The following is an 18,796-nucleotide window of genomic DNA, read 5'->3' as shown; positions in this document are numbered from 1 at the left end:
GTTTGGTGTCATCTGCAAACACAGAAATTGTACTTTTAATCCTATACTCTATATCATTTATAAAGATGTTAAACAGTAAAGGTCCCAACACTGAACCCTGGGGTACACCACTAATACCCTTAGACCATTCAGAGTATGAATCATTAATCACTACTCTCTGTTCTTTAAACCAGTTCTCTATCCATTTTCAGATTGACTTTTCTAAACCTATTATTAATATTATTAATATTAAACAGGATTTATATATCGCCAACATATTACGCAGCGCTGTACAATAAATAGGGACCTATTGACCCTAACTTGCATATTAACCGTCTGTGGGGTACAGTGTCAAATGCTTTAGCAAAGTCCAAGTACACTATATCAACTGTTATTCCACTGTCATTCTGTTTACTTACTTCATACCTCATAAAAAGAGAGAAAGTTTGTTAATTTAAACATAGTCTGTTGTTTTATTCTATCTTCTTTTGCTTTTGGTGTATGATATAATTCATATAGAAATGTGGGTATATTGTAAATATCCTAAAACTACAAGTAAATAGGCAGTCATTGGACTTTTTTTTTAAACGTACAGTTAATAAAATCTTTCACAGTACAAAGTTAAATAAACTGACCAAACTGAAGTGTATTCTTTGATTGTGGATACAGCATGGTATGGCCATTTGATTTTCCATTATGCATAAGTTTTAACTGAAATGTAAATTGCACATTTTCTGATCAATTTGCCAAAGCACTCAAATGATTTTTAAGCATTAGATTACAAACATGTGGCTTTAAATGTCAATTTATGGATTTCAATATACATATCCTTTTCAATGACTGAAAATAATTTTTGTACTTTGCTTATTGTTGAAAGAGATATATAATTGAGGCATTGATGTTATTTTACCTGGTAAATCCATCTTTTCAATCAGCTTATTTTAATGGCCTCTTAGGGTACATTATGATTTTGAGAGTATTCTATCTGCCTGTGTTGTGTTCATTTCATCATATTTCTGCTCAGAAAGTATTAACCAGCTGATGTTTTTCTCTAGCATGTGCACACAATAAGTGCCATTGACAAGGATCCTGTGATTGCTCCTCAATTCTACTATACTATACCTCCTGAAGAAATCAACAATGCAAACTTTACTCTCATAGATAACACAGGTAATGACTGATATATTTTCCTTTACATGTTCATCTGGATATACTGCAATGCAAAATATTGGGCATAACTTACAAAACAAAAATAGAAGAATGTGAATAATCTATTTAAAGACTTACCAACATCCTTGTTAAGTAAGATGCTGAATATTTTGTTTAAGATTCCACATGTGATTGCATAGGATATAACATGAAGTGGCTATCTGCTTAGTGCCCAAAATTTGTATTTCCTATTACAATATTTTTCCTATTTATACATCTGTGGTATAATATAGAGTGATAGGCTATCAAAAGAATGCTTAGATATATTCTTCTAGACACATTAGGGTACCCCTGCCACATGTTGCCTAATTCACCAGGTTAACTTCATCAATAGCACTGGTTGATGTATAGATGAATATAGGTGAAGCTGTAGAATCAGATGACTGCAAGTAGTCTGCAGCTCTTTATTTCTATGTTTTAAAAAACAATACCCTAAGGCAGCCTTTCTTGACCTTTTCAACATGGGGAACCCTTGAACTAAATTTCAGGGAACTCCTGCGATAATGAATACATCAAGAGCTCACGGTACATTAGCAGGGTGGTGAGTGAGAAGAATGCTTCCTCCATTGCTTTCCATTGGAAGGAATGTCACTATTACAGATAGTAATACAACATCATTGGTGTCAATAATCCAACCTGAGAGACCCATATTGCTCATTGTTCATTGCTCAAGGAACCCCTAGTAATCTCTGGAGTAATCCTGGTTGAGAAACACTGTCCCAAAGTTTAGCTACATTCAGACCACCCACCACTGGGTCCACAAATATGCAACTGCTGCTTAGATATCTTGTTAGAAAGCCTAGTATGCTCTATAAACACAGCACCATGAAAGCAACCTATATCAATTTTTATTGGTAAAATCAAATCAAAAAAATAATGAAATCATTTGTCAAATGTGATGTCATAAATCAATTTATTTTAATTTGTAAACATTCAAAGAAAGTAAAATAGACAAAACCAATGTTCAAAAAAAATCTTGTGTTGTGGACAATTTCAAATGTTAGAAAGTCATGAAATCACGGCATCACGGTCTTGAGTTTCATCTTTGAATGCTTGTGACTTTACCAATCTATTTGTTCTGTTATATTTTTTCAGTGATGTACAAAATCTACTTTTGTTTTTAAAATATTTTTAAGAATATTATCTAAGCACCAATAATTTTTATTAAAAATAAGTCTAGAAAGCATAGAAAATAGTCCCACTCTTTCTGGCTTTTTTGTCAGTAGCAATCAAAGTTAAAAGTTATGCATGTTAACATGGATGCAATCATACATCTAAGCTCCACTAATTCTGTTTGATCTGTCCCAGTGAACCCATTGACATATCTACTTTTAATTTGAAGAGACAATTATAGCTTCTTAGAAAAATAAATATGTTCACACAGTATGAAAGACAGCATTTGATGGGAAGTAGAATAGTTTAAATTAAAATAATGATGAGATCAAATAAAATGCTCCAGATTTATGGTTGCGGAACGCATGTAAAAACATAAATGTGAACCGAAAAGAAATTAGTTTTTTATTACAGTTCTGAGATGAATGTTGTTACACTTATACCTAATTCCTGTTAATGTGTTGTTGTAACTTAAAATTGATTAGAATGTTATGAAACATGGATAGATGCACAAATTTACAGCATAACTACTGTCACACTTGCTGTGCCTCTGCCCCAGTACTAAAACTCTCATGCAGTGTGTGGCCATCCAAACACCACCAGAGCACCAACACCACAACCCTGACTGGGGCAGGGCAGTGCATCTGGAACTCTCTACTCTCACTCTACTCTAAGGTGTATGGTCCAAATGGCCCAACAACTGGTTTTTCTTAGAAAATATTGTTTAATTATCAACAATAACAGTACTATAGCCTTACTCAATAACTAGATAACTAATTACCCTTAACCATCAGGTTGCAGATTCTCGAAGGCATTCACTATTACCATACATGGGATCTATGCCTCTGATACTGCTGGTTCCCAGTTGCAAAACCACATCTTAGGAAATGAATATCAATTCTCCGCAAATTATCCCAGCAAACAATGTCCATATACCCTAATACTGTACCCAATCTCACCTCTTAGGAGACCTGAAACCACAGATAGTTTCCCGACCACCATACTGACTTGTCCCTGAACCCCTTATAGAACAAGGGAGGGTGGAAAACTAGTCCGGGTCACTCCACCTATGACCTCACTTCTTCTTTACTCAGACCTTTATAGCCTTAGAAACCCCACCCTTCTCTGCCCCTAACATTAATCTCTCTCTGACCTCCCCCCTTTACTGTCTTTACCCACACCCACCTGTTTGATCTTCCCACCCCGTCATGTGGGCCTTATGCCCAGCTTTCTCCCCTCGCCAGCTCCAGGCCCCCCATCCTGATTGGTTAGGCCACAAGGCTCAGAAGTGCATCATTCAGTATTTGGACAATGCATCACAATGCTAGTGCAAAGCCCCAAAGATGTTGTTGAATATCTTCCAGTGCAATGCAATGTCTAAAAACACTGTTTAGTCCCCCTCCCCCATCTTCTTCCTCCACTGCCTAAGCTAGGATGATATCACATCCTTCCAGCATGTGATATTGTGGATAATATTAATTCCTGATCTTCCCTTTAAATAAAAAAATTGTCTTCTTTTAAAATGCCTTTGTCTGGAAATTGTCTCCTTAGCAGACTAGGTTCATAAATTTCCTCTTATCAGGTATTTCTTTATCTGACAACCAGGACCCTTCCAGACCCTCTAGTCACAACACCTGCTGTGACTGTCTGGTTTTTGTGTCTGCAAGACTCATAGGATTCAGATAAGGCTAGACAGAGTGTCTCAGATTGAACTCTGAGCTGTCTTTTGGAATCTATTGATTAATAAGCTTTATATTTCTAATATACTATTCTGTATAAAATAGTGACTTACTGATTTGTAGTTGGATCGTTATGGTGAGCATTTTGAGACCAAGAATTAGTCTCCTAGGCCTCAGGAAACCTGGAAACCATATTTAGCCTGTTCTGGTGTACCATAAGTCCCAGACATGCCTAGTGTGGTCTCTGTGAACTCCTTATTTTGTGGTGAATATAATCTGGGGGTTGGTATTTCATAAAACCTGTACTTATGGAATTCATAATATTGCCTAGAACAAGGGAGTCTTTGGAGTGTCTACAAGCATCCTAATCTATGCCCCTCAGACAGCCCCCACCCTGCTATCATTGGATGGTCCTATTAGTCCTACCTCTGTTGTTGGCATAGCAAAAGCCATGTATGTCTAGCAGAGACAGCTCTTATATACTATCTTGTTGTTAAGGACAACGGCACTGACACATTGAGCACTGCATGGAGCCCAGTGACTCTGGCTAATAACTTGGACTTTACACGGCAACCTGGACCAGGAAAACTAACTCTACCTGAGTATTATTGCACAGTTTTCCCTTATTTTATGCTGTTGCTATAGTTCTGTTATTGCTGTTTGATTAGTCCTTATTTTTCTGTAATTGTTTTTGCACTGTCTTTGTATGTTTTTTCTTAATAAACATTGTAAAAAGTGTAAGCTGAATCTCTGAATGCTCTAGGAAAAAATAGTCTAACTTGCTAACCTGAAGACACTACAATAAACATTGTGATTACTGAGACATTCCTGCCTGGATTGGCAGTGGGTGACACAGAGTAATAAAGAAGCAGAATCAAAACTGTGGTTGCCAAGGGTAATGGTGCATCTAAGCACATGGTGGCAGTCTACCTGTGATGGTGTGTGTGGCAAGGGCTTAGTGGTTACCTTGCCCCATGATGGCCCTTCTCAGCCTGCTGGTGCGTGGACTGTTGCTGAGCGTGCTGGAAAGTCTATGCACAGGAGTGCGGACTGAGAGAGTGTTTGTCACATAGAGAGCTGCCCAAATTTTATTGGAAGATTCTCAAGCAATGACCTGCCTTCTCATGAGATTTGATGACTCTTCTAGTTTCAGGATGGTGTCCACATCCCAAAGATATTAAAATTAGGGTAAGGTAAGAAAAAAATATTCAACCTATTTCATAACAAGTTGTATTTGGACCTACTATCAGCAGGTGATGTATGCAGACTTCAGCATCATTATGGCTAATTAGTTAGATTAAATCAAGACTGAAAGGGCTGATCAGGACTAAAAGGGGTGGTGCTGCTACTTTTCTTTAAAGAATAAAGAAGGGTGTTGCACTAAAAAAACATATTTTTACTTTCTAGAAAAGGGTTGTCTACTCTTTTATGTAAAGTAAAAATGTTGAGTTTAGGTCTGTTTTAAGATAAACCTAGTGTTTACCTGCATAGCTAAAACTGTCCAGAGCACTTCAATCACACATTCACATTAACATTTCTATCTGCAAGCTATTTTTTTCACTTCCTCCATAGTTCTTCAATACAAAAACTAAGCCTTTTGACCCTGTCCATTTTGTCAAATGGTGCTGGTTGTGGTGAGTGCTCCATTAACATTTGGATAGTAAAACAATTTTTTAGGTGCTGTTCTAGCAAACTGTAATGGAGCTGGTTTATATAAAGCTCTGGGGAGAAACAGTGTATTATGGGAAGTTTTTTTCTTTTTATTAAGCATGGTCATAGGGTAAATCAAAGAAAACTTTTTACAGCAATGCACATATGTCTGTAAGAAATATGGAAGGGACATACTTGAAATTGATTTGATCTAAAGAAAACGTATGAACACATGTTGTCAAATATTTTTTCTCCCCCAATCTTATTGTAGGTTTAAAAATAAGCTAAAACATTAGGAAGTGACTAAGGTGTTCTGTAAACATAAATAGCATGCACATACTGTTACAGAGAAATATTGCTAGATTGAGTTCACTGATTAAGTTAGTACACTTGGTATTAAAACTCAAGAAAAACATCAACTTCACAGTGCTCTTGTAGGTTATTAAACATTACGGAATTAAAAAAAAAAAATTAAAACCAATATTAAATTTAAAATACCTGTTGCAAACATTAGCATATTTATGTTGAAGATACACCACTAATAAATTAATTTACAAGAGCGGTTAAATTTATAACCATCGTGGTGAGGCTTTTTGATATAGATTCCCTCGGCATGGTCAGGAATATTGTAATTTGCAGACCATAGGGGGATTTACTAAGTTGAGCTGATCTCCAAAAAAAAATGAATATCATCCCCAACCAATCATTGGAAAAAAACTAAATCTTTATCTAAAAATCTCTAAATAGCTAAATAGCTATGATCTCTTTATTCTTTTACTTAAAGCCATGTCACATGGCAATCCAGCTTTAGATCTTCCATCATCTCTTTTCATTCTTTGTTTAAGACCAGGTCATTCTTCAAGTGTCCACATCTAGTGTTCATTGTGTGGTCCTCGATGCAAGGGGACTGCCAAGGACCAACTGATGTGGGTTGATAAGCTATGCTGAGTTAGCTGTTCCCTGCAAAAGAAAATAGCGCTATCCAGAGACCTGGACAGTGGAAATTAGTGAGTATATCTTTCCAAGCAAGGTAATCAGCCCTATAAAACATGTAAGACGGATTTGGTGAAAAAAAAAGATACCAAAGATTGGTCTCCAGTTTTCTGTGTTCATCAATATGAGACCACTTATGGCAATGTAGAAGAAATAAGCCTTCTAAGGCCCTGTACAGATGTTGGGAAGATGTCAGATTTCTTTCACTTGAAACAAACTTGAATGGGAGGTTGGAGGACAACTGAGTGGAACTCTGCTATGCTTCCCACTATTGGAAGGTATGGTGTTGACCCCACTCAGTTGTTCATTGATTCCAGAAGAAACATGGATGGACAACATTAGGGAACCACTGTACTCATGCTAGATTTTCCTCTGAGATGATCACAATAATTCATCTTTAGTTCATCTAGCCTGTGTACAGCTTAAAGGGATGCATATGTAGATAGTGCAACATACAAGAACATACATCCTACTGTAAACCAGCAGTGCTATATTTAGACATCATACTAAGTATGCATGAGCGATGATGCCCTTTTGTACAATCTGTCCCTTAAGTTATGTAATTACAGTATATTAGAAAAATAATAGCTTTAGAATTCATTAATGGAAAAACATGCTGTCAGATTGATTTGCAGAGCTACTTTTCAATTATATGTTGTATTAAACTAAATAAAGAAAAGATGTGTTGATGTTTTCTTAAGTACAGATTTTTTGAGGCCCAGGATTTTATGGGCTTGTCCACAGGTTCAGTGTTAGCCTTTAATATATAGCATTGTATAGGCTATAAAAGAGTCAGATGATCAGGTCGTAATAATTACAAATGTGCCACATTCCACGTAACCAGTTTTTTAAGAATCACAAACAACAAACAGGAATTTAATGGCACATATAAATAGATTAAATACCATATATAGCTCAAAATTGTTTTAATAGCATCACTAGCATTTATTGTTATAAATAGCTTTACAATCAAATTTTTCACTTAAAAACTTTTAAAACCTAAGCAAAAATATGCCATTTCATGATTGTTTCATTCTTCCCTCAACGTGTTTCGTGGATCTGGTCCACTTCTTCAGGAGAAAACATTTTTTTAAAGAGTTACAAGAAGCAATCCACCTCACGGGTATGTGATCCCCTCAACAATAATGACATTGGAGACCAAGAGGCATGAGCAAGACCAGCTCCACTACACCCACAAACGCTGATCTTTTTAAAAAAGTGGCCAAATGTGTCAAAATTTCTAGTATAAAAGAGAATCAAACAATTGACCTAACTAATGCAGGAAAATAAGCATTTAAAAGTGACTTATGTCCATCCAAGGTCTAATTATCAGTGACCATATGAAGATTGGAGAGTCTGGAGCTGGTCTTGCTCGTGCCACATACCCAAGAGGTGGACTGCTTCTTGTATCTCTTTATAATTTATTTTCATCCTGAAGAAGAGGACTAAATCCACAAAACCATCAAGGGAAGAATAAAACAATCATGGAAAGGCATATTTTGTCCTATGTTTTTAAGTGAAAAACTTGAATGTGAAGCTATTTATAACAATAACTAAGTGATGCTTTTGAAACAGTTTTGAGCTATATATGGTATTTAATCTATTTATACATGCCGTTTAAGTCCCGTTTGTTGTTTGTGAATCTTAAAAAACCTGTATAGGCTATATAATGATTTTTAAATGTTTATCAGTCCACAGCTTTTATTGTGATATTATCTGGAGAGACTGACACTAAAATTCTTGTTCAGACACTTCCTGTGGCAATTCTTTTTCCCTGTCTCCCAATTAAGAGTATGTATCACATGAGGTTTCAGTGGAGACTACTAGTAGTTTTTTAAGTCACATTACAAGGCAAGGTCTATTGTTTTCAACATTAGGATTCCCTTAAAGGAACATGCCATTCAGGTATTGCTGGTGAAGTGGCTGAAAGGAGACTGTAGGAAATATTGGAGAACTAAGATGCAACACAGGAGGAACAGTTGAGGGATATTTTAAGTTATTTTTAGTGATACACAGGTCTTTAGCAAACTAAATGTAATTTATTGTACTGAACATATAAGCTGGGATAAAACAGCCCTGCATATTGGTAATATATGAAAACAGAATGCATCTGCACAAACAATAGTAAATTAAATATAGCCAAATAGGGGATCATGTTTGTGGATGCAGTAGAAGAATTTGAGTTTCTTTTATGTAACCTGCCACTGGAAAACCATGCTACAAGGTTACAACACTGCATATATAGAAATGTTTAAAGTAAACCTGGCATGAGAGAAAATGGAGGCTGCTATTGATAACTTTCATAGGAAAATTGTAGCTTCCTGGCCATTATATTTTTTCAGTCACCAACCAGAAAAATAGATAAAATTAAAAAAAAAAGTTAAAGTGGAACTAAATTATGAAAAAAAAAATCACTTCCCTTTCTTCCACAGATCCATTGCTTACTCCAAAGCTTTCCTGGATTGGTGAAATACCAATTAGGTTAATGTCACACTACCTGTCCCTTTCCATGCCGCTCCCCACCAAACTGTTTTGTGGCATCCCGCGTCTGTCCGCCCTGTTGACCTCTCAGGTTCAGCACTTGCTCTCTGCCTGACAGAGCATGCAGTTGCACTTCCTGGTCTCACATGTCTGTGGGCATTCAGGCAGACACAGCACAGATAGGAGGAGCTCCTTAAAGGGGCAAAGGCTATTTTAGTCTCAGAAAAAATGGTGGATGTTGCTGTAACTTTGCACCAGCTCCTTAGTGTTGTGGACATTCCCTGGTGCAGACCTATCTTGTACCCACTTAATGTTATCTGACCTTCTGCTTGGAAACTGACAATGCCTTCGCCTGCCCTGACTTTCTGCTTGGATACTGACAATGTCTTGACTGCGGCCTGCCCTTACCTCTTGCTTGGACACTGACTACGCCCTGACCTCCTAGCTAGTTGTTTTTATCATGCTGCCTGTTAAGCACATGTCTCCCTTGCTGACTCCTCACTGAAGACTACTCCTGCTAATCCATCCTTTGGTGGGCTGACCCTTGAGACTGCGACCTGGTGGCACTTAGCAGCAAAGAGCCAGGTATTCACCAAGATTACCGGTCCATCACCCCATGTGGGGTGCTCTAGTGAGGACCAAGTGCTGCTTGGATCCCGCATTACCTGCCAGGAGTGGGATCCTAGCAATTGGGTCCCGTGCCGTCTTGTTTTCTATCTTCATCCCTGTTCAGAGGAAGTGCTGGGCAGTGCCATTCCTTTTTTTGTCTTCTGGCTTCTGCCTATATCACCCAATCTTGCATTGTACTGGTGCGAGATTGGGGGTCGTAGCCCGCTGTAAATGGAGGGAAAAAATATTTTCGATCTGCGTGTCAATCACAGCGATAAAGACAGAAGGGAAGGGGCTTCACTATGTTCTTCAAGTGTTAACAGAAGTTATTCTTGTAGATGTAAACAGAAGTGATAACATTTCAAGGACATGTATAGGGCAATTAATGAAAAAAAAAACACACTTACAGATGCACCCTGAAAGTCATACAGATTCCACAGGCATTCCTAATTGAATGTGTGCAGCTAAGAATCTTTTATGATTTTTTCAGAAGTCAGCTTTAGATTAAGTTTAAATTGACAACATGCAAAGCAGAATTTTGGGTGTTTTTGCTTTTACAGTAAATTTCCTTCCTGTACACCTTGTCCTGGTTATAAATTGTATTAGTGGCATCTCATTCTTTTTATTGTTGTTATGAAAATAGGCAAAAGTATGAAAAAAAGCTTATTTGCAAAAGAAGTAAAGTGTTCTTAGTGAATCCAAAGATTTGCTCTCTTTAACCAGTGCAAGGAAAAAAATCACTTTTTATTACATTTTATTCTTTGAGGACATGACTTGATTTTTACTGCTTTATCTTATTGACTAAGTGTTGTGAATTTTAAACTGTAACTTAAGTCTAAAGCTAAAATAAAACAAAATCATATGTTTCAGTTTTTAATGATACATTCATTCCTCCTGTTATGTGTTCAAATAGTCCTGATAATCTCCTTTAATAACTTTGGATATAATTGATATATAGGCTGCGTTGTTCCAAATTCTTTCTCAGTCCCGGTGGTTCCTCTTCTTTGGCATACTTGGTGCTACCATCTTCTTCCTCTTCTTCCAGCTTCTGTTTACATTAACCGAACTCACACCGCTCAGGCGTGAGATCAGGTTATATTTCCTGTAGATGTTAAAAACTTTTTTATATTTGTTGCACCTCAAGATTGTTTATGAATATGTAAATGTATATAGAGATAAATATATAGATGTATTCATAGATGTACGACTAGGTATGTGTGGTTCCTAATAATTAGACTGTATCTAACTAGCATGACCCAATACAGTACAAAAATGTTGTGTTTTAACATGAAACCTGTGTTATCTTGATCTGGCCATAGGGGCTTCCTAGGGGGTCTCCAAGTGTAGGACTTCACAGAGTAACACACAAGTGATACAACAGCTGCCAGGAGACAAGACCTATTTTCCCAGGACAAACAGATCACCAATATGGCCTTCAAAGGGCCATAAATCCATTCACCTGAGCAAACAGGAGATGGAGGGAAAAAGTGAACAGATGGACTGGGGTGATGACCCAGCTGGATATTTATAGACCCCTAAACATAGATTCCAGCTGGAGATTTCTATATCAAATTTAGTTGGGAGGTCCATCAAACTACATTAACCAATCCCAATCTAGTGGGGTGTGTGCCAACTGATGGTCATCGTACCGATCACACCCACTCACCAATCAAGGAGTCCCAATGTTACCTAATAGGACTTAACTATATAAAAATGGGAGCTGGAGGATATAGAAAAAGAGAGGAAAAGGGAATGATGGGAGTCTTCTTAGGGAATCTAGCACCTGGGGTACCCCACGTCATCTTAGCAGGTAGCTATACACATTCCTGAATTGCTTCTTGTATTGTTTGGTATATGTCTTTGTATATGTTTATGCTATTATTTCTATATTGTTTTGATGTATTTTGTACTAAGTATTTACTGGGTTATTGTAGGGGTTACTACTAACGACTTGATGTTCATATGATATATATATGCGACATTGATTCATGTTCCTATATTTTTAAATATCTGATGATATTGCTGTGTATTTTGTCTTACCTTGTTTCTTAATTAAACTGTTTGAATGACTAGCTATTATTTGTGCATGAACCTTCTTTAATTGAATATCTATATGCATCGATAGGAATATAATTTCCATATTTATGCAGATAAAAGATAGATAAAATATACTTAATCAACATATTGCAGGAAAAATCCCCCTCTGCACATACCCGAGACTGTACAAGATCAAGATATGTAGGTATGCCAGGAGGCTACAGGCTCCTATTCAGTCCTAACCACTGTGGCATTAGAGGTGGTCTAATCATGGTTTTTGTATCCAAGCAATACAGAGATTTGGTATTCTTCCCACATGGTGTGTTGCTTTGGTCTCTGGAGAGATCTCTCCCGCTGTGCCTACATCACTAATATATGTTTGTACTTTGACTTTACCAGAAACTCAGATATGATCTTTGCCATTAGTATGTAACAACAAGTTTTTTCTGTTTTTTCAGATAACACAGCTACAGTTCTAGCATTGCGAGATGGATACAGTTTACAAGAAAATCCAGTATTTTACTTAACAATTATAATAAGTGACAATGGGATGCCATCACTCAGCAGTACCAGCACGCTAACAATTCAAGTTTGTGACTGTGGCTCTAATAATGACAAAGGGTCTTGCAGAAAAAAAGGCTTTTTCTGGATCTTTTTCAATTCTGGAGCATTTATTGCAATTTCTGTCTTTACAATTATAGTTTTAGGTAAGAAATACCATTTTTAGACGTTATACTTCTCATTTTTTCTCACTGACGCCTTCTGATATATATTAGGTTTTGTTATGAAAAACCATGAGGAATGAAAAGCAGTACAGAGACATTCACCTGCCTAGATTTGTCTACATTTTGTGCATAGTAAAATATTTACAATAAATGTTCTGAGTGAGTCAGGGAATGTTTTAATTACAAGATCAGTTTTCTCAACTAATAATAAAGCAGGTAATATTGTAAAGGAGCTTTCCATGGTGCTGAACCTGTGTATTTAAGTTACAGCATATGTTAACCCTACAAATGACATTCTTTTATTGTTTGATTGGGTCTGGTATACCATTGGTATAGTTGTTAAGAAAGTGATAAAGAAACCTGCTGATCATATACGAAATTCAGGGCTGACTTTTCCTGTGTACACTTCTTGTGTTGTTGCAAACCGTCTATTTAACCCTCCTGCATCATATCTTTAGTCTCCAAGTCAATAATGGCTGTTCTGAACATAAAGACTTTTGGATCAAATGAGTATTTTAGCAAAAGAAAACTGGGCAGGGACCCACTTTGTCCACAAAGAGAAATAAAAGATAAAAGCATTTTTGGCAGATCAACAAAAAAAAAATAAACATATTAGACATAAATAGGTAGGTATGTAGCTTATTGGCAATGGTGCAATAAGCATGTAATCTTTGACATGCAGATACCAATCCACATTTCCTTTCCCATTTGAGAGTGGTTTGACAGGAGGGGACTCCTGGTCCCTAATATCAGTATTAGTAAGTATTAGTAAGTGATGAACATTATATCACATTACATTATAAACATGGTTTTTGTGACAATTAACTGGTAACCCTGGGACATGCATTTTCACAGTAATTTGTGCATAATCCCTTCACTTGTATGCTGGATCCTAATAAATGGTGTTCCACCATTAGAAATACTATTACCAGGTAATCTGGTAAAGCAATAGGGTAAAAAAAAAAGCAGACTGACCTCAGCATAACAAGGTTGCACAATCACTGTTGCCTCTTATAAGAATAAAAGTCCAAATCCTTAATGGCCTTGGGGAAAAGAAGGGCACACATATTGTAAGGTCAAAAGTGTGAGGACACCTATCCTTACCCCTTTGCAGATAAAACAGTCTCTACTTTGATGGAAAGGTTTTCCACAAGCTTGTCTTTGGTATCTGGTTTCTTGTCAGCTATGGGCATTTGGAAGGTCAAGCAATAATGTTGCATTCAAACCAGTTAATTCAGTTCATTAGGGTTGAGGTCAGGGCTCTGTACTGTATATGCCAGTGGAGTTCTTCAAAACCAAACTCATTAAACCATGTCATTATGGAACTATGTTTGAGAAAAATCATGCTGGGACAGAAAAAAGGCATTTCCCACACTGTAAACACCTAAACATAGTAATTTAGATAATTTGGCCATATAGTAAATGTGATCTTCAGGTGTCTACAAACTTTTGGACATGAAGCATACTTATTTAAAAAAATACATTTTGAAATGTGTTTAACCTGCATATAAGTTTCCATTAAGAATTTGTGTGTTTCATGGTAAAACCTTGAACAGTTTTATGGGTTGACCCCATCGCTTTGCAGATAAAACAGTCTTTACTTTGATGGAAAGGTTTTACACAAGATTTTGGAAAAATGACACAGGGGCAGGAGAATGCTTCACGTTAGCTATGAAGAAGAAGCAAATGGGTGTAATACTAGAGGTTCTATTCGGATTTTTGAATACTCAGTGCATGAATACAGTTCAAGCACTGACTATTTCCCTTTAAATCCAACAGCAGTGGAAGTTATTCAAATCCACCAATTCCCATGTTATCATGATATGTTACACACTTTTTTTCATATTCAGAAAATACATGTAGGTACATTTCAAAATGTATGTGTATTTGTTTTTACAAGAAAGCACTACATATCATTTTTTTTTCTTTACTACAAACAATACAAGGATTACAAATGTGTGAATATATTGAGAAAACCAGTAAGTAGATATTATCGTTTCCATAACATATACTTGATCTTTATCTTGTTGTATTTCAATAGCGCTGGCTGTAATTGTTCACATCAAGTGCCAGAAGAATCCTGCAGGTTATACTGAGAAAGGAGAAGACTTAAAGGAAAATATTGTCAAATATGACGATGAAGGTGGAGGAGAAGAAGATACAGAAGCATTTGATATTACAGGACTCAGACATCAAACAGTGATGAGAGAACATAAAAGAAAAAGGACTATAAGAACTGACATTCAAAGTATGTATAGGTTGTCCTTAGGACTTGGACCCGATGTCACCATTTTTAAAGAATACCTTTCAGAGAAGTTGGAAGAAGCAGATACAGACCCATGTGGTTTCCCACCTGACTCCCTCCATACCTATTTTTATGAAGGCACAGGCTCAACATCTGGATCACTTAGCTCCTTGGAATCAAGTGAACTGAATATTGGTCCTGTAAACCGCTGAACTCCCAAATAAGTGAAATGTTCTGAAAAAGGGATTATATCAGAAAAAAAAGCCCACGGCGGTTTGAAAAGCTAGATGCTCAAACTTATTTATTCATGGGGCAGGCAACACCACAACAAGTGGTGTCACCCACTTGCCTAATATATTTCTGGGAAATTTAGTGGTAAGATCCTCTACCAAAGATCAAAGTATCACTCACCTTCAATGGCAACTATAAAGAGAAGGTCCATTGTAATCGATGGATTCTCCTATTTTGAACATAGGTAATAAAACAATAATTATGACTAACCTTTTAAAGCAGGATTTAAGATAAATGAGGAAATCCTCTGGTTAGTTAAAAAGATTTAAGCATAGCACCAATTGTTTTATTTGAAAAGCCAATGAATACATTTTTATGCTGGGTAAAATGGAGTAGGCAATTTAAACTTTGCGTTAGACTTGAAGCTGAATTACAGTCAACATTTCCTTCTGCTCTTGTAAGTTTTCCACACCATTATAACTTCTTAAAACAGAATGCTGTTTAAAAATAACCTAAATACCTAAAATTATTGCTTTTACTTTCCCTTGAAGCCTGTACTGAAAATTTGCTGCAAACATCTCTTGCCACAATAAGGAGAATTTTCTTTGAAGCACAGAGAAGAGAATAAATCCTTCTGTTTGCTATGTAACCTTTTGGATGACAGCTGCACTGATAGTGAGCAAGAGGACATTTTTTTTATCTTTCTTTGAACATGCTATGGTCTACCCAAGCAAAACAGCTCCTCCCAGTACTACAATACTGTGTTTTTTACACAGCTCACTGGCAGGAAGACTACCTATAAGGACAAAAATGGGGACACATTTTATTTGGAGGTTGCCAGGCTGTAATTTAGCTTTGAAAATATTGTTACAACTTATAAAGATAGTATTTGTTATTCAATAATTATATCATGGAAAGCTATTAACTTTGAATACCAAAGGTACCAATGTTTAAGGCATATATGCTTAATAAATACTCTTCTCAGGATTTATACAGCTTGGAAATGTAATTTTAGCATATTTGCACACATTTTCACTGTATTTACTAGCATTCATTTTGAAGGTTTAACAGTATTTTTTTGTTAGTAACTTAACCCTACAGTACAGTCTCATTATATTTCATTACCTTAAATGCACATTAAGATACGTAACTCACTCAAGGCAATTTTTTTAGTTTTGGTTAGAGTAGGGTCAGGAAAAATCCCAGGGATGATTATAACCTCTGACAGTTTAGTTTTGTTGTCTGTGTGCCCCAAGACTGCCCTCACTTTCTGCCCCACTGACAACAATGTTACAGGGGTGCAGACAGCAAAAAATGTCCCTGCATATGAATAAGTAAATTTAAAGAACTCAGCTTTTTTGGGAATAAAGACTTTTAACTCTTATAGTAAAGTCATTCTTATATGTTAATTACAAAATGGCTTTCTGCTTTCTAAACCAGCTTTTACCATGCAGGGCAAAGCAACAAACTTTTTAATGGTGACCCCACTTGCTTATACGTATTACCTATTCTTCAGTTCTTCACCACTTCATTAGATCATATGGAATAAAGTAATATACTGGTTTTGTGGAGCATGTAACCATTAAATAGAGTAGAGGAAGATTCTTCAGCACCATGTGTGTGCCATGTTGGAAGTACAAGTTCTCTGGCTTTCTAGACCGTTTTCTTTGCTGCCTGCTCTGAGGAGGCTATGAAAGGGTAAATATTTACTGCTAATCGGGCCAGCATCAAAGTGATCCTGTTAACTTTCACTGGTTATTTGAAACATTGTTTTTCATATATAAAAACTAATCCAGTTCTTAGAAAAAATTTCTTTTGAAGGAGCTATGCAAATACAAAATGCCTTAATGGGTGGATGTCTGGAAGAGTGAGAAATACTAAGCAAACTGTATTTGCATGCAGAGTGCCCTTGGTAGGAGTTGCTGTACATGTGATGCTGAGTTTTCATGATTGATCAACTTGGAATTGTTTAAAGAAAGTGGGGGGATCAGAGAAAGTCTGGCTGGATGGGGGCAAAGTGATGCTGGATATCCTTCAGGATGGAGGAGCTTCTAATGTATAGTGCAAGAAAGTCAAAGTGTGCAGTGAAATCCGAAAAAAGAAGATAAGAATAAAGTTCAGCTTTAAATACATAAACACCATCTTTACTTGAACATATTTCACTACTGGTAAAAATCTGTGCAGCAATTGCAAAGCTTATTGTGTCTTTTCATATAATTGTAACTCATTCCCTCATAAAACAGTTCATTTGAAATATACACAGCGATTTACCAAGAGTAAATATCCAAAGAAATCATAAGCCAAACATGATATAGTTTTGTCTTGATTGTATACAGTATGTCCATACCGTACACATAGCAGTCATTAGGAGTAGACACTGCACCACTTAAATCACACTGCCGCTATACGTAATATGACTGTAATGCGCCTGGGCACACAAACAACAACCAACTCCAGATATCCTTCAATCAAGCTTTATTTAATGTCATAAAGTACAACAAGGGTTAAAGTCCAAATAAGCAAAGTACAAGAGGGTAAGGCAAAGGCAGGTCAAGAACAATCTGAGGTCAGGGCAGGCAGCAGGCAGAATGGTCAATGGAATGGAGTGACCAATGACCTTGCGCCCCCTGGCGCCGTCTGATAGGAGACTAACTGAATCCCCTGCCGCAGGGAATTCAAACTAACTATGTCCCGCCCCATGGCGATGCAGCCGGGTGCCACGCCCTCGGGGGGTACAAGAGGGACGCATGGTAGCATGCGCACCTCTTCCCACAGCACCCCTAGGACGTGCACTACTTTGCACATGCAATGGACTGCTGAGAGCAGGAGATTCAATAACCACGTCCGAAGGGATGCAAGGGATGCCGCCTGGCTGAACAGTAGTTGGGCCAGGACGGATCCCTCCGCCTGCAGAGAGAGACAGGCTGCGAGCAGAGCAGCAGCCTCGGCCATGCTGCCTGCTACAGTGGCGTCTCCCTCTGCGGCTGAGATCCCCAGGGACCCCGCGGGCTCGCAGGACGGGTAAGTTCCTTACACTACCCCCCCTTCAGGAGGGGCCTCAGGACCCTCATGTCGGGGTTTCTCCGGGTAATCACAGTGAAACTCCGACACATGTTCTTCCACATGTACGCGGTGGGCCGGCACCCGGCACCCAGACCCTCCTCTGGTCCAAAACCCTTCCAATCAATGAGATATTGCAGAGAGTTACGCACCTTACGAGAGTCCAGGATCCTCTCAACTTCATATTCGGGTGCTCCCTGCACCTCCACTGGCGGAGGGGGATCTAAAAGGGGAGCAGAGTTGGCAGCAGACTTTAATAAAGAGACATGGAAGGTGTCTACCCCCTTCAAAGAGCTGGAAGGTTTGACTCTATAAGTCACTCTATTAATCATTTCTGATATTGGGAACGGGCCAATAAATTTGGGTCCTAGCTTGGCCGAGGGTTGGCGGAGGGGGATGTTGCGGGTAGATACCCAAACCAGATCACCCGGTTGGAACTGGGGCTCAGGGGATCTATGGCGATCTGCAAACTTCTGCTGGGCTACTGCCTTTCTATGGTTACTTTGGACCTGGTTCCAAACAAATCGGGAACGTTCTACCCAATCGTTAAGGACAGGAAGATCAGAGGAAGGACCTGACAGAGAGGACACTTTGGGACTCCGACCCCCGACACACATAAACGGAGAGATCCTAGTGGAGGAATGCTCTGAGTTGTTATATGCCACCTCTGCAAAGGGGAGATAGTCAGCCCATCTCTCCTGGCAATCAGATACAAAGCTCCGGAGGTATTGTTCCAATGATTGGTTGGTTCGTTCGGTCTGGCCATTCGTCTCGGGGTGAAACCC

At 37.8% G+C, this 18,796-nt stretch overlaps 1 protein-coding gene across 1 annotated transcript in view; it reads left to right on the top strand.

Moving 5' to 3' along the window:
• Positions 1-15,938, top strand: part of LOC140330910 (cadherin-19-like) — a 61,803-nt gene extending 45,865 nt beyond the window's left edge. Inside the window, exons 10-12 of the mRNA XM_072411496.1 lie at positions 1,035-1,149; positions 12,209-12,457; positions 14,517-15,938. Of these exons, the coding sequence (XP_072267597.1) occupies positions 1,035-1,149; positions 12,209-12,457; positions 14,517-14,932 (780 nt within the window). The 3' untranslated portion in view covers positions 14,933-15,938. The remainder of the gene's footprint in view (positions 1-1,034; positions 1,150-12,208; positions 12,458-14,516) is intronic.
• The last annotated feature ends 2,858 nt before the right edge of the window (positions 15,939-18,796 follow it).

The sequence above is a fragment of the Pyxicephalus adspersus genome, chromosome 5, assembly GCF_032062135.1.
Source record: "Pyxicephalus adspersus chromosome 5, UCB_Pads_2.0, whole genome shotgun sequence".
Taxonomy (NCBI): Eukaryota; Metazoa; Chordata; class Amphibia; order Anura; family Pyxicephalidae; genus Pyxicephalus; species Pyxicephalus adspersus.
This window is presented reverse-complemented; position numbering and strand designations above follow the sequence as displayed.